This window comes from Scardinius erythrophthalmus, assembly GCF_964197995.2.
Source record: "Scardinius erythrophthalmus genome assembly, chromosome: 12".
In the NCBI taxonomy this organism is placed as follows: domain Eukaryota; kingdom Metazoa; phylum Chordata; class Actinopteri; order Cypriniformes; family Leuciscidae; genus Scardinius; species Scardinius erythrophthalmus.
In genome coordinates, this window is record NC_138232.1 from 37,562,381 (window position 1) to 37,576,495 (window position 14,115).

At 40.0% G+C, this 14,115-nt stretch overlaps 1 protein-coding gene across 1 annotated transcript; it reads left to right on the plus strand.

The window, feature by feature from the left end:
* Positions 1-2,787: 2,787 nt before the first annotated feature.
* On the plus strand, positions 2,788-12,165 carry ihhb (Indian hedgehog signaling molecule b; the record flags this gene model as incomplete). The annotated part of the gene is made up of 3 exons (XM_081380233.1): positions 2,788-3,087; positions 9,028-9,289; positions 11,480-12,165. 3 exons carry the CDS (start codon positions 2,788-2,790, stop codon positions 12,163-12,165), a joined length of 1,248 nt encoding a protein of 415 aa, XP_081236359.1.
* Positions 12,166-14,115: the final 1,950 nt, after the last annotated feature.

The following is a 14,115-nucleotide window of genomic DNA, read 5'->3' on the forward strand; positions in this document are numbered from 1 at the left end:
GGTCATGTTCCATAAAATCTTCTAGAAATTCTGACCACAAACCCAACACACATTTTCCTTTATTTTCTTTGGTTTTGTCTGCGCCTTTGTTTGAATAAGCTACCGCTTTGTTTCACGCCGTTCTATTATCTTAGTGTTGTTCATTTATCCATCCCTAAACATGACATGTAAAGCCTATTGTGGTTACTTGTTAGCCAGATGCCTCGTCCGTTTCAGAATAATCTGTGAAGTGGACCAGACATCATGCCAATAGTACAGTCTGACTCTGCAAGACTACTTTAAGACCTGCTTAATTAAATATGAAGTACAAAACGCTTTAAATCTAGTTGTAGACTGACACAAAATACTTTTTGCTGTATTTTTTGCTGTCCACAGATTATTTTCTGATGCCTGGCCAAAACACTCTCTAATTAAAATGTATTCAGCAATACCAGTAACATCTTCAAGCTGTCAACAGTGTGGTCACAGCGGACCAGAAAAAGATGTCTACGCCACTGAAGGAGACACAGCACTGTCATAATTTTCCTACCAGTATCATTTGGTAATAGTTCTGGCATTTAACTGGTGATTCGTCTTCAGTGGAGAAGCCATTAGTGTTATTTTAAAGACATTAGAGTTCCTGGGAAGGACGGCTCATCATGTCTTGTCTCCAGTGTCTGTCAGTTAAACTAAAATTGACCACCAATCACTGCACTTCTCATGGAGACTTGTCTATTTTCTGATGATGTTCTGCCTGTGTGAGAAGTTTATTATTATTATTATTATTAAAACATGTTTTATCTAGCATTCTACAACACATTGTTGGTCACTATTGGTTGATCAGTTTTTTCTTTATTAAAAATGTGTCTATAAATATGGATTTAGCATTAGTGGGACATCAGGTAAATGTCTTTTAAACATCAGGAACTAATTGAAAGCAAGTCGATTCATAATTAATAATTGCCACAGTGATCTTTCTCATGCTGAGAGGTAGGACACTTGTTCTGATTGATTATGATCAGTGTGATTATGAGCTAACATGTCATGAACCATGTCCATATTTCAGCCTCATTGGAGTGCTATAGCACTAACATAGGATTACATACGGTAGCTTATGTGTTGTCCTTGTGATGGTGATTGGTTTTACATGACTTCTAACTAGATCATGGTGGTTTAAGCTGATTTAGATGATAGATCAGCTTGTGTGGCCAAAAATGACCTCAAGATAGACCACTTTGCACCAGTACCATACCAATGACCTTAATTTTTTTTCAGCAGGGACATAATTAATTTTCCAAAATTCTATTTTTAAGAATAAAATTGCTAGATTTTTTTAGAATTTCAAATATATTTTCTCAATTCTATAAACCACTATCCCTCTTTTGCTGAAAATCTATCCCAGTTTAACTTAAATAAGTGCTCTGTCACAAATCTACCAAAAACTTCCCACTTTCCCACATCCCACTTTTTCAAAGTCCACCTTGACCAAATCAGTTTACAAAAATAAAGAAAGAATTAAATGGTCAACTGACTTTTAAAAGTAAAAGTGGAAAAATAGAAGTTTGGTATAAATTGAATAACTCATAGTTACATTATTAATTAACTTATCATCATTTAAAGTGGTTTAACAACAAGTATATATATATAAAATAATACATTTTTAATTGGACAAATTTCTATCTTAAATAGAAAATTGCAATTTCAATTTGTTTATAGAATTATAACTATAGAAAATATTTGCAGAACTGTGCCACTTTTGCTGATGATCTGTCCCATTATATCTTTTCCCGTTTTGTTCCATCACTAGTCTACCAAGACTGTCCCACTTGTCTACCTTAATCAAATAAAAAAGTAAATGCAGAAAATTGTATATAATGAATTGACTTTCAAAAGTAAAAGTGGACAAACAAAAGTTGGAAATAAACCGAATAAGATAATAACTGCATTTATTATGTTAAGTATTAATGTTAATATAATTTCATTCTTGGGTATAATATAAACATCAACTGTAATTGGCCATATAAAAGATTCAGTGTAAGAATAGTTGTGTGAGTGTATGTGTGTTTAAGTACTCCACGTGTGCTGACGTACCGTTGACAGGCAGTAGAGCATTGCTGCTCAGGTTCAAAAGACTGGACACATCAGAGTCCGAGAGTCCAGACTTGTAATGCGCCTGCTGTTTGTCTCGCGTCTTGGCAGCCGCCGGTTGCGGTGCAGGGGGAGAGCAGCAGCAGCAGCAGCAGCAGCAGGCTGATAAAGAGGAGGGCAGAGACAGACAGAGGGCAGGACTGGCAGGGTGCGGCTGCTTCAGTAGCATCTGAGCTCGGGTCACTTCCATTTCCATCTCAACTGAGAGCCGCGCGCCACTGCGCAGTAGTCAAACAGCCGAGCCGGGAGCCAGAAACCGCTGCGGGGACGCGCACTCTGACCGCGACTCAGCGCAACCAGGGCCCGCCTGCAGGCGACTCTCAACGCGCGTGCCAAGATAAACGGAACTTCTCTATTTATTCCCCCTGTCTCCGCTTGGACCGAGAGAAAGCGACTTTTACAGACCTGAGAGGAGGACTGACGAGCTGGCACCATCCTTTCCGTCAACCAACTGCCTGAGGAACCCAACGTCTGCCGGGGTGTCTTTCCGTGCGTAAAAGGATGGTGACCGCCAGGTGTCCTAATAGACTGGTCCTCCTCCCCCTCCGGTGATCTTGCGCGGGGACTGAAGCTGAGATTTGGGGGAGGAGGGTCGCTTTACCATCATCTTCACCATCTTTGACACTCCATATTGTGGAGTGCCCGCTGGCACCGGCTGGCATGAGACTCTCCACAGCAGCGGCGCTCCTCACCGGCTTCATCTTGGCTTTCTCGCCTGCGTACGACAGCTGTGGACCGGGCAGAGGTTACGGCAAGAGACGAACTACAAGGAAACTCACGCCTCTCGCTCTTAAGCAGTTCAGTCCAAACGTTGCCGAAAAAACGCTGGGAGCCAGTGGGAGATATGAGGGGAAGATAACTCGCAGTTCCGAGCGCTTTAAGGAGCTGACGCCCAACTACAACCCAGACATCATTTTCAAGGATGAGGAGAACACAGGTGCGGACCGCATGATGACGCAGGTGAGGCAGACGCACGGGGTCCATGAAATGGTCCATGAGAGCAGTTCGCTCGGCTAATTGTTCATTTATCACTCAGTTGAGATTTTTATCCAAAAGGACTGAAAGGGATTGTTCACCCAAAAATTGTAATTCTGTCATAATTAGGCTACTCACCCTCGTGTTGTTCCAAAGACTTTCGTTCATCTTTGAAACACAAGCTGAGATCTTTTTGATCAAATCCGAGAGCTTTCTGATATGCAACTGCCACTTTGACACTTCAAAAAGTTTATAAAGAGATCAAAAAACTAATCCATATGCATTGAGTGGTTTAGTCCAAATTTTCTGAAGTAATGCGATTGCTTTATATGATGAACATATTTAATTTAGGCTTTTATCCATGTATAAACATTCATCAACACATCAGTTGTGGTAAATAGAAGCTCAAGCATGTTCGCTTGACTTGCGAGAACCAATGAGGTGTGTTCTCGTGTTACGCAGCACGTTTGAGCTTCCGCAGGAACCAATGAGGTTTGTTCTCATACATCAAGCCTGATCAATGTTTAAATGAACTTCTTTATGAACTTTTTGAAGCGTCACAGTGGTAGTTGCGTAGCTGTCAAGCACAGAAAGCTCTCTGATTTCATCCAAAAGATTCTACATTTGTGTTCCGAAGATGAACGAAAGTCATGCGGGTTTGGAACGTCAAGAGGGTGAGTAAAAGATGACAGCATTTTCATTTTTGGGTGAACTATCCATTTGATGTACACTCGTGGTTAAAGAGATCATTAAAAAAACTCTTTACTCTCCTTCATGTCTTCCAAACTTGCATGACTTACTATCTTCTGTGGAAGAGAAAAGAGATATTTTGAGAAGTGTCTTTTTTTTTTTGTGTGTGTGTGTGTGTGTGTGTGTGTGTGTGTGTGTGTGTGTGTGTGTGTGTGTGTGTGTGTGTGTCTTTACAATAGGAGTCAAAAGTAACCAAAACTGTTACAACTGGCTACAGACATTTTTAAAAACATTTCTGTGTTCTGCAGAAGAAAGAATTACAGTTTTGGAGCAGCACCTGTGAATAAATGAGGACCAATGGGTGAACTATCCCTTAAAGCATTTTTATCAATAAAGCATTTTTATCAATGAGACAATGGTGGTAGTTAATGGTACAATCAAGTTTGAGCCTATAGCCTTCCTACACCACCCTCTGCCTTCGTGCAGTTGCTTACTATTACTAGTACTGCTACTATTTAATATACAGTAAAGATCCATAGCATTAGTTCAGGGTACTGCAACATAGGTTAAAAATTGCAGTGGGCATCAGAAAAGGTAGGCGTCCTTGAGATAATTCAGAGAATATGGTAAATAAGAAACTTTTATCCAAAGTGGCTTCACTTATAACGCCTGGGTCAACAAGTGATGAAGGGTCTTTATTATCAGTGAGGTTTGAACCTGCAACCCAAGTTTCCGGCCCAGATCTTTAACAGACAATTATTACTGCACTATTTCTAATGCCATTATTTAGTTTATCATACAGTGTCCTTTCTTCTGTGCGCAATAAATCTGGGTACTGTCCTATCGTCAAGCTGTCAAAATTGCTGTGGACTTCAATAAAGGTGTGGATTTTGTTTTGAAAAGTTGGAAAAAATCCTCGGGAGAATTCTGAGGATGTGTTCAAGAAAGACTTTCATCCAAAGTGATTTCACTTATTACAGGGACAGACTTTCTGGAACAGCATGTGGTTTATTGTCAGTAGTATGTTGAGTTTATGACTGTGGGGTCCGTACCTTCAGCCCTTAAGTTACCAGCCTAGATATTTGCAGACTGCACTACAGTGTAGTCACTAATCAATGGCCTTTTTGAGGACCCTTTGCTCAAGTCACTTTTCTTTTACTACTGTCTGGTGAAAAATGGTTGTGGAATGTATGTGGGGATAGAGACCACAGTTTTTTTCCTTGGGTTCATTCAAGGTTTCAGGTCTTTCAGTCATCACAACAGAGAATATGGGGGCAGGTTTCGTCAAATTAAAGACACAGTAGTCGTCAGGTTATTTTATAACCACATATTTGAACTTTCTCCCACGGGGCTCTCGCTCAATTTATGTGAATGAATGAACGCAAAAAGGGGTGACTGTCAATAAAATGGAAGGGAAGGGAAACCTGAAACGTTTAATTAAAACAGTGCCGTCGCTGTTTTAAGCACGATTGGAAAAGAAAACATTAAACTGCCCTTGTAGATTGAGCATGACCTGTGACTGTTTTAATGTTTACCCGTATGCTTAAACACGACCGCTCGTGATTAACGACATACACCCCCCTTTTTGAAGCGTCAGATATTTTTTACGACGTTGATGTGGTCCCGAGTGGAATTTATTTGACTCCAATCTCCCCCTCACCTAAAAGTATTTATATCAGCTCTTTTCCTCTGAATGCCCACATGTTAATGTCCAGGAGAGCCATGTGGGAACTGAGGAGGGGCTCATAGATCTCACCCCGTCTTTACCTGTCACCTCTCAGGCGAGCGCCGCGTTCGTTTACCTGACCTTCACGCGATTTATGAGGGCCAAACTGCGGCAACGGCGGAGGACAACCTCTGGTCTGTTTTTCCTTTTTATTCGGTGTTATTTTTTTGTTTGTTTTCGTAGCGTACGTGTGTAAAAATAGCCGGCTTCTCATGCATTTAAGCCTTAATTACACACATATTTTTCTCCACCTTATTTTTGATTCAGGCGGCGAGTGGCCCCGGCGCTCTCATACAGGCGCGAGTGTTCAGGGCCCCGTGCCGTCGGTGCGCGCGGGGTGAATGTTTGTGTAGCCCGCGGTTAGTGTGAAGGCTCTCCTCCTGAAAAGCCGTCGATCTACGCTTTGAAAGCAAAACTAACAGAGTTCACGGGCTGATTTATGAAGTCCAGTTCACTTTTGCGACCACAACGAAAAAAGCTGAAATCCACACCGCTATGTGAATAGGCATCTATTACAGCTCGCCGAGACGCTATTCTTATCATCCAATCCGGAGACATGCTCTGATTTTTTTTCTTTTCTTCATAAATATCTATATTTGTATTCTTAAAACTAAAAAAACTCACGTTTTTCCATTCAGATTGACATTTCTGAAATGATGCCAAATGTACATATTTCTAGTTAACCATAAACTAGTGTTTCCTTCTGCAGGTCACCGTAAACCGGTTCTACAGTCTTAGAGTTGATCAATCTTGGTCTTTTTTAAGATACACTGGGACTCTTCAAGGTCCAGGAGCTCATTGTTTCAACTTTTGGATTGGGGAAAACTGAAAGGGATAGTTCACCTAAAAATAAAAATCACTTAGGCCTACTCACCCTCACATTGTTCCAAACTTTTATGAGTTTCTTTCTTCTGATGAACACAAAAGAAGTTATTTTAAAGAATGTTTGTAACCAGACTTTTGACATTAGTCATTGACTTCCATAGTAGGAAAGAAATATGGAGGCCAATGGTTACCGTTGACTGTCTGGTTACCAACATTCTTCAAAATATCTTCTTTTGTGTGGACAAAAAAAAAAATGCATCTAAAGTGAGGATGAGGGTTTTGTTATTTAAGGAAAAATGATCCCAGTCATTCTGTTGTTCAAAACCTGTATGCCATTTCAAATGAGATGTTTTGAAGAATGTTCACACTGCTCTATTCCATATAATGAAAACATTCACTAAAAATGTTAGTATTTGCAGTACAATTCTATTCTCATTTTTGTGTCTGTATATTCAAACTTCCTGATTGGTGTGATGTGCGAGAACCAATGATGTTTGGCATCTGATGTCAAACCTGGAGTGCTTTGTCTTCACCTGCAAGTTGATGAATGAAATTGTGAATTTCCATATATTTCTGTGAAAATGAAACATGAATGAAATATGAGATCTATCCAGGGTCATTTTTGTAGATCATCCCAGAAGTTCTCATCACCCTAGTCTTAGCCTCAGACGTCACGAGACTATCACCCTGGTTCCTAACAAAAACCAATAGGATTTTTTCCATTGGCATGTAGAATGTTGCAGGAAACAAGCTCTGTAACCAATAAAAGTTTATTATTCTTACATGTTTTCTTCAAATAAATCTTTACAAATGAACACAACCTTTAAAGCCTAAACGCAATCTTCAGAAGTAAAAAGCTAAAGTTAAGCTATAAACAAAGTACACCACGGTTGTATGACTTCATGGTTGTCTCTAATAACTCTTTCAATCTTTATTTAAAATCTACAAGTTGGAAAGTTTGAGTTACAATAGTTTACAAGAGCGTAAGTAGAAGCTGTAAAAGTGGACGAGTGAGTCGAATAGTTTTTTTCAAGACACACAAAAAAAACGCCCTTCACAAGTGTGGTATTACTGATGTAATTTTATGTTGCAGAATAAAATGTGAAAATATCTTGAGCATGTGTTCACCAAAGACCTTATTTCGGGCATTTAGCCAAAAACTCATTCAAAAAACCCATTGACTGCAAGATAATGGAACTCATCTCTAGGTTTTAGGACTCATTCCTGCAGCACTTTATAGTACAGACTTGATACATGGTTTTTATTTTAAGTCGATAGCACCTGGTGTGTTTAACATATGCGTTTATCATTTGAGAAAGAGCAGTGTGAACATTCTTCAAAACATCTCCTTTTAAGTTTCAAAGCAAGCCATACGGGTTTGCACATATATACAGGTTTGCATACAAGTACGAGTGTGTGAGAGAGTGCATTATCATTGTTGATGCTTTGACTGTAGTCTAAGCATTTGCTCTGTGTACGTGTTTTGGTTTCAATGACCCTCAGAGACTCAACAGAATAACCAAACACACTGGCACTATTTTTTCCCAATCTCCATTCCTCTCCCAGCCTGGACTCTGATAGTCCAGTATCCACTGAGACCAAGCACAGCTCTTAGAGATCAAATCACTCAGCTTAGACTAAAACAGATAGTCCACAGAGCTTTGTAGGGTAGCTATTGAGTGGAAAGGTGGGTCTCCAATTCAGAGAACAGAAATAGATGGTTTGATGGCACAACTATGTAGTGAGGACTTAGAACGGCGACATCAAAGAATCTCTGCCGTCTGTCAGTAAGCAATTTGTGACCACTTAGTTGGTGGTTATCCAGTGACCTTGCATGTCTCGTGGCCTCTGGTTGAGACAGGGATTTATCAGCCCACGGGCTGAGTGTGTTTGTGCTAACCACAAATGCGTCAGTTCTACAAATGGCTGTCAGGATTATATTTGCCATTGCTCACCGCGTTTCTCACCTAGCAACTGCTTGCCACAGGCTTTTTGACATGAGCGTACTAAAATCCATATTTCTTGCAGGAAACTCACAAATTCAAGACAATGGCCTTGTGTTCTTTCTTACTCAGGCACGCAAAGCCTCCTTCTGTTTGTTTAATTGGTAACTTATGTATCAGAGTTCAGCATTCAGTTGGGTTTTTTAAATACTGTCGCACTGGTCATTTACGCTACATAAACCACAAGAAGTACATTCTTATATATTTCCTTGTGAGACATTGTGATTGATTTTGAGTTGCTGTTATCACAGACAAAATAAAAATGTGTCACCGTAATCATGGTTACTGTAATGTTTTACATGCCTTATTTCCGAATAGCTCACATTAAATGCACGTAAATGATTAGCCTGGAAGGACAACAGATCATAAAGAATAATTCAACTAGAATAATCAGGTACTTGCTGCTTTAGCTGCCTGGCAGAGTTATTCGATATACTATAACAGATTTATTCATATCTTGAATGTTTTATTTTTATATATTTTTTTGTTTTCATTTTATACAATTTGTAGTTGTATACTTCAAATTGAACTAAATGAAAATAATAAATGTTGCATCGGCAAGTTTTTAAAAAAATATAAAAAAAAAAAAGTCATGGTTTTAGTTATAGTTAACAATAATAACCGTGTTATCTGGTAATCATTTGATCCCTTGTTTCTCAAATGTTTTTTTGTCTTTTGCAGCGCTGTAAGGATAAACTGAACTCCCTGGCCATCTCTGTGATGAACCTGTGGCCTGGCGTGCGTCTGCGTGTGACGGAGGGCTGGGATGAAGACGGACATCACTCCGAAGAGTCTCTGCATTATGAGGGCAGGGCTGTTGACATCACTACCTCGGACCGCGACCGGAAAAAGTACGCCATGCTGGCCCGTCTGGCAGTGGAGGCCGGCTTCGACTGGGTCTATTACGAATCCAAAGGCCACATACACTGCAGTGTCAAATCAGGTGAGTGATGAGCTGTGTTTGTGTTGGGCTTGTGCATGGGGGAATAGGGCAAGTGAAAAACAGACTAGTCCGACTCCTTACAAATGAAAGGTGGGAAAAGGAAGGAAAGCAATCATGGTAGGATAATAGCATGTGACTTATTAGCAAGTCACTGTGAAACACCATTCCTGAGCGAAACAGGATATTCAATGAGAAAAAAGTGCAGTTGGGACTTTATTTTAATTATGGGGAATTAGTTGGATTGAGCAAGGATGCATACAATTGATCAAAAGTGACAGTAAAGGGATTTCTAATGTTACAAAATATAAAATCAGTGCTGTTCGTTTGAACTTATCATATAATATAACATAATATTAAGCAGCACAACTGTTTCCAACATTGATGATAATAAAACATGTTTGCTTGAGCAGCCAATCAGCAAATTAGAATGATTTCTGAAGGATTATATGATCATCATGAGTAATGATTGATCACTGGAATAAATTACAATATATAAAAATATTTAAATATAAAATAGGTAAAGAGATTCCATAGATGACAGAGATGTTAAACTGTGATAATATTTTACAATATAACTGTTTTTACTGTATTTTTTGATCAAATAAATGCACCCTTGAAGAGCGAAGCGGAAAGACATTTTTGGATGATGATGATTTTAAGTAGTTTTTAAGATGGTAAATAGGATAAAGTTTGATTTCATGTTACTTTTTTAATCTAACCAAAACTAACAAAGCTTCTCACAGCCGTGTGATGTGAGAAGATGAGGGCAAGAGATGGACTGTGAGAGCATACAGAAGGATTCGCATTAGACTCATGTTTCAGCGCGCACTGACTGTGGGTTATGGGCTTTCTAATGAAGAGAGCCGTGCTTGATTCATCTTGGGATCATTTCTTTGCTTCACATGATGACTAGATTAAAACAACACAATCTTGCAGCACTGGGCCGTCTGATGAATGCACTCACTCCTCTGTTCACCATTTCTAACATTTACTTTCACCTTTCTCACTTTTCAAGCTGTGCTTCACCTTGATTCTTATTTCCATGCAAGTCTGCACAGACTTCATGTAGCTTTAGCATCGCCTATTTAGCTTTTAGCATACATGCTATTTAATCTTTTCTAGTAATTTCTATTAATCAAACGGGGGGGAAACTGTGGGGGAAGCAGATTGACAATTAAATATTCTTATATCTTCTATTATGTATCTCCAATTATATAATTTTGATGTAAAGTAAACTAAAGTCAATCTCATTCACCCTTTCAGCCTTTATTGCAACATAATATTGTGAAATGCATTAGCCATTTGCAGGCTCACACAGAATCATCTGCTCAACGCATAAATATAAATGTAATCTGCACACACAGAATTCCCTGAAAACGCCACAGATTTGGCAGAACACTCGTCAATCAGAAACTTCTACTTCTGCATGCTCGTTTATTGAAGATTTCAGCCAGCAACTAAATTATGAATAAGCACCTACGTTAAAAAGCATTTTACCATGTTTAAATCCATTCTGCAGATTTTCCTTTCGAATAGTCTGCAGATTAAGTATAAGCCTGACTATTTGTTGTTTTTTTGGCCCACCTTTTATACAGGTGTGATTTACTATTTTGTCTTTTTACGTACATTGAGTTTCATAATAAAATCTTTAACATTCATCATCTGTTTCTCTGTTTTTCCTTTTTCTTTTCCCACCATTTTCTTTCCTTTTGTTCCTCTTCTCCTGTCTTTTCTGCCCAGATCGTTATGCAAGTCAGCTGACATGATCAGAAGAAATACAGGGGTTTTATACCTAGCTTATGTGTGTATATATATATATTATGTATATCTTGTAATTTGTACAAAAACATAGAGTCTGGCAGTGCCAGTCAAGTCAGAATCAGTCCACTAGGAGGCACTCATACACCAACATCCCAATGAAGAGGAAGTTAAAGGCCTAGGGATTCGCCACCCTGGCCAATCACTTTGAGGATGCCACACTGATCCTATTTACCAACTCAACCAATCACTGAGGCAAACACCGTAGGACCAACCAATGAATGAAGGGTCGAAAGGCCAGAGGTATATCAGTGAGTCAGAAGTGAAGATTAGAAACAAGGCATTGAATCCATTTCCTTAATGAATCATTTTCTATTCCTTTCTTTCTCTTTTCATTCCTCTCTTCCATTCCTTCCTCAATCTTCTCTTCAGATCACTCAGTAGCCATAAACACGGGGGGCTGTTTCCCTGGAGAGGCTCTGGTGACAATGGAGGACGGCACACATAGACCAATCCGAGACCTGCGAGCAGGAGACCTTGTTCTGGCCTCAATGGGAAGTGATGGGACTGGCGACCTCGTCTACAGCGAAGTCCTCACCTTCCTGGACCGTAGCCCCATTGCCCAGAAGCACTTTTATGTGATCAGCACTGAGGATGGGGCCAACATCTCCTTAACAGCAGCTCATTTACTGTTTGTCTGGGTTGGAAACTGCTCCAGAGGGGGCCAGCCAATGCCTGGTGCCCTCCGGGCGATATTTGCCAGTGATGCCCAGCCAGGGCAGTGTTTGCTGATCGTCGCTGAAGGGGAACTCAGGAAGCGCGTTTCGCGGATCACTCGAGTGGAGGTGCGGGAGGACCAGGGGGTTTTCGCCCCACTCACTGCCCATGGGACTTTGGTGGTGAATGGCGTGGTCACCTCATGTTACGCCGCGGTGAACAAACAACGGCTAGCTCACTGGGCATTTACGCCTTTACGCCTGTTGTACAGCTGGACCGGACCGGATCGGATCCTTAAGAATGGCTTACACTGGTACTCTCAGGTCCTACTCAGTGTGGGAACACTACTGCTAGACTCAGAACTTTTCCACCCGTGGGCCTTAGAAGAAAATGAAAGATGATGGATTGAAAAGAAATGCCGAGATGGGCGAAAAGAGTTGACTGAATGCTCAGGGTTTGTGACTTAAGGGGATAGTGCTGAGTTAGACGAAATGCATACCATAAGCAGACTTTTTAGTTACTTAATAAAGGTGAAGTAACTCACGCCATGGACCCTTTTCACATTTGCAGGGTTCAGGGTCGTAGTTGGGTAAACTTCTATTGTGGTGAACGGGAGATGATAGCAAATATAATTTTTGCATTCCCATTTGCTCAAATACCAAAAGAAAACCCCACAATAGTGTTTCCACAGCATTCGAAAAAAGGAAACAAATTTGAGCCATTGATGCTCAGTCAGAAGAGAGAAAGATGCCAGCAACGTTAACTAGGTTTTTGTAATTTAAAGCTGTCCTATTGTGTTTTTTACGTTTTCAACTTTCTTTAGTGTGCGATGTTGCTGTTTGAGTATGAAAAAGGTCTGCAAAGTTACAAAGGGAGATATTCTCCTTCAACAATCAGCACTGTTTCTAAGGCTACGTTTACACGGAAACGATCTGAAGAGAAAACGCAAAAGTGATCATTTTTTATTTTGCGTTTAGACGAGCGTTATGGGGGGGGGGGAATCTGCGTGCATACGGTGACGCAAAAGTGTGTGAAATTCAATGTAGTATGCAGTCCAGGCGGCTAGGTGGCAATGTGAAGCGCTGATCGGTGCCTTCACTGTCTAGCAGACTTTTGCGTTTTTACCGTTTAGACGGAATCGCGACGGTGGAGCGTTTTTAAGATTTCCACTCTGGAGGGTGGTTTCACTTTTTTGCGTTTTTAAGCCCCAAAAACGCTGTCGCCGTCTAAACGAAAGGCACATCTGATAAAATATTTTTACGTTTTCACCCGCGAGCGTTCTCGTGTAAACAGGGCCTAAAACTCCTTTAAACGCCTCGATTGTAGTCTTGAGTTTTCTTCCGGGAACAAACATGTTACAATATCCCTCATTTAGAGAATTCCTACCCAAGGCATACGCAAAAAAAGAGATCGAGTTGCATTAATAGTGTGTTAACACTTGCCGTCATGGAAAGGGGCGTGGCATTTCCGAAACGGTTGACCAATCACAACACACTGGTCCCACCGACCAATCAGAGCACATTGTAATTTTCAGAAGGAGGGGATTCATAGAGCGGGAACTAAACAGGGGTGCATTTCGCAAAAACATTGCTAGCCAACGCATCCCAGAGCGTTACTGACAGACTAGGAAGAAAGGTGCTGCAACAATGTAAAATATGTGAAAAATAAGGTGTTTTTTGAACATTCAGGCATGAAAACCTATTCTGGTAGACCCCGAAAACAAAATCAAGTCTTTGAAAAGGTGCATTTTAAGTCCCCTTAATGCAAAGGTAATATAACACAAAGTTTAGTCTAAATGTATACATTTGAATGTGTCATCACCGTCTGTGAAAAGGGTCCATTGGTTGAGTCAGTGTTTCTGTGTCTGATGCTCAAACAAATGGAGAAATGGCAAAGTGTTTACACTTTTCAAGAGAATCATCCTTACTAATCTCCAGATAGAATAAAGAAAAAATATTTCACATCGAAAATAATTACGCGCATCACCTGTAACTGTAAAAAGAACTGATTGCAAACTGACCTCTGGTCTTGCTTCTTACAGGAATTGTGAGAGACCAAACATTGTCTGTGCCTTGTGTATGTTTGTTTGCTATTCCCGTATTCCAGTCTCCTTCCTCATTAGATTGTCATCAGTCTTAAGACAATCTGTTAAACTAATTTAAAAATGTGCTTTGTAATATCATTATGGTAATATAAGGTATTCAGGTAAAGTATTTAAAATCTATTTTTGAAATTAAACTTCATACAAATTATTTATTTTGTCTCATTTTTGGTCTTTGCTGGCTAATTTCTCTAATATTAATTTGTCATCTGCTGGATGTTTTTTCTTTGTCAGTGTTTCTCAGCGTTTT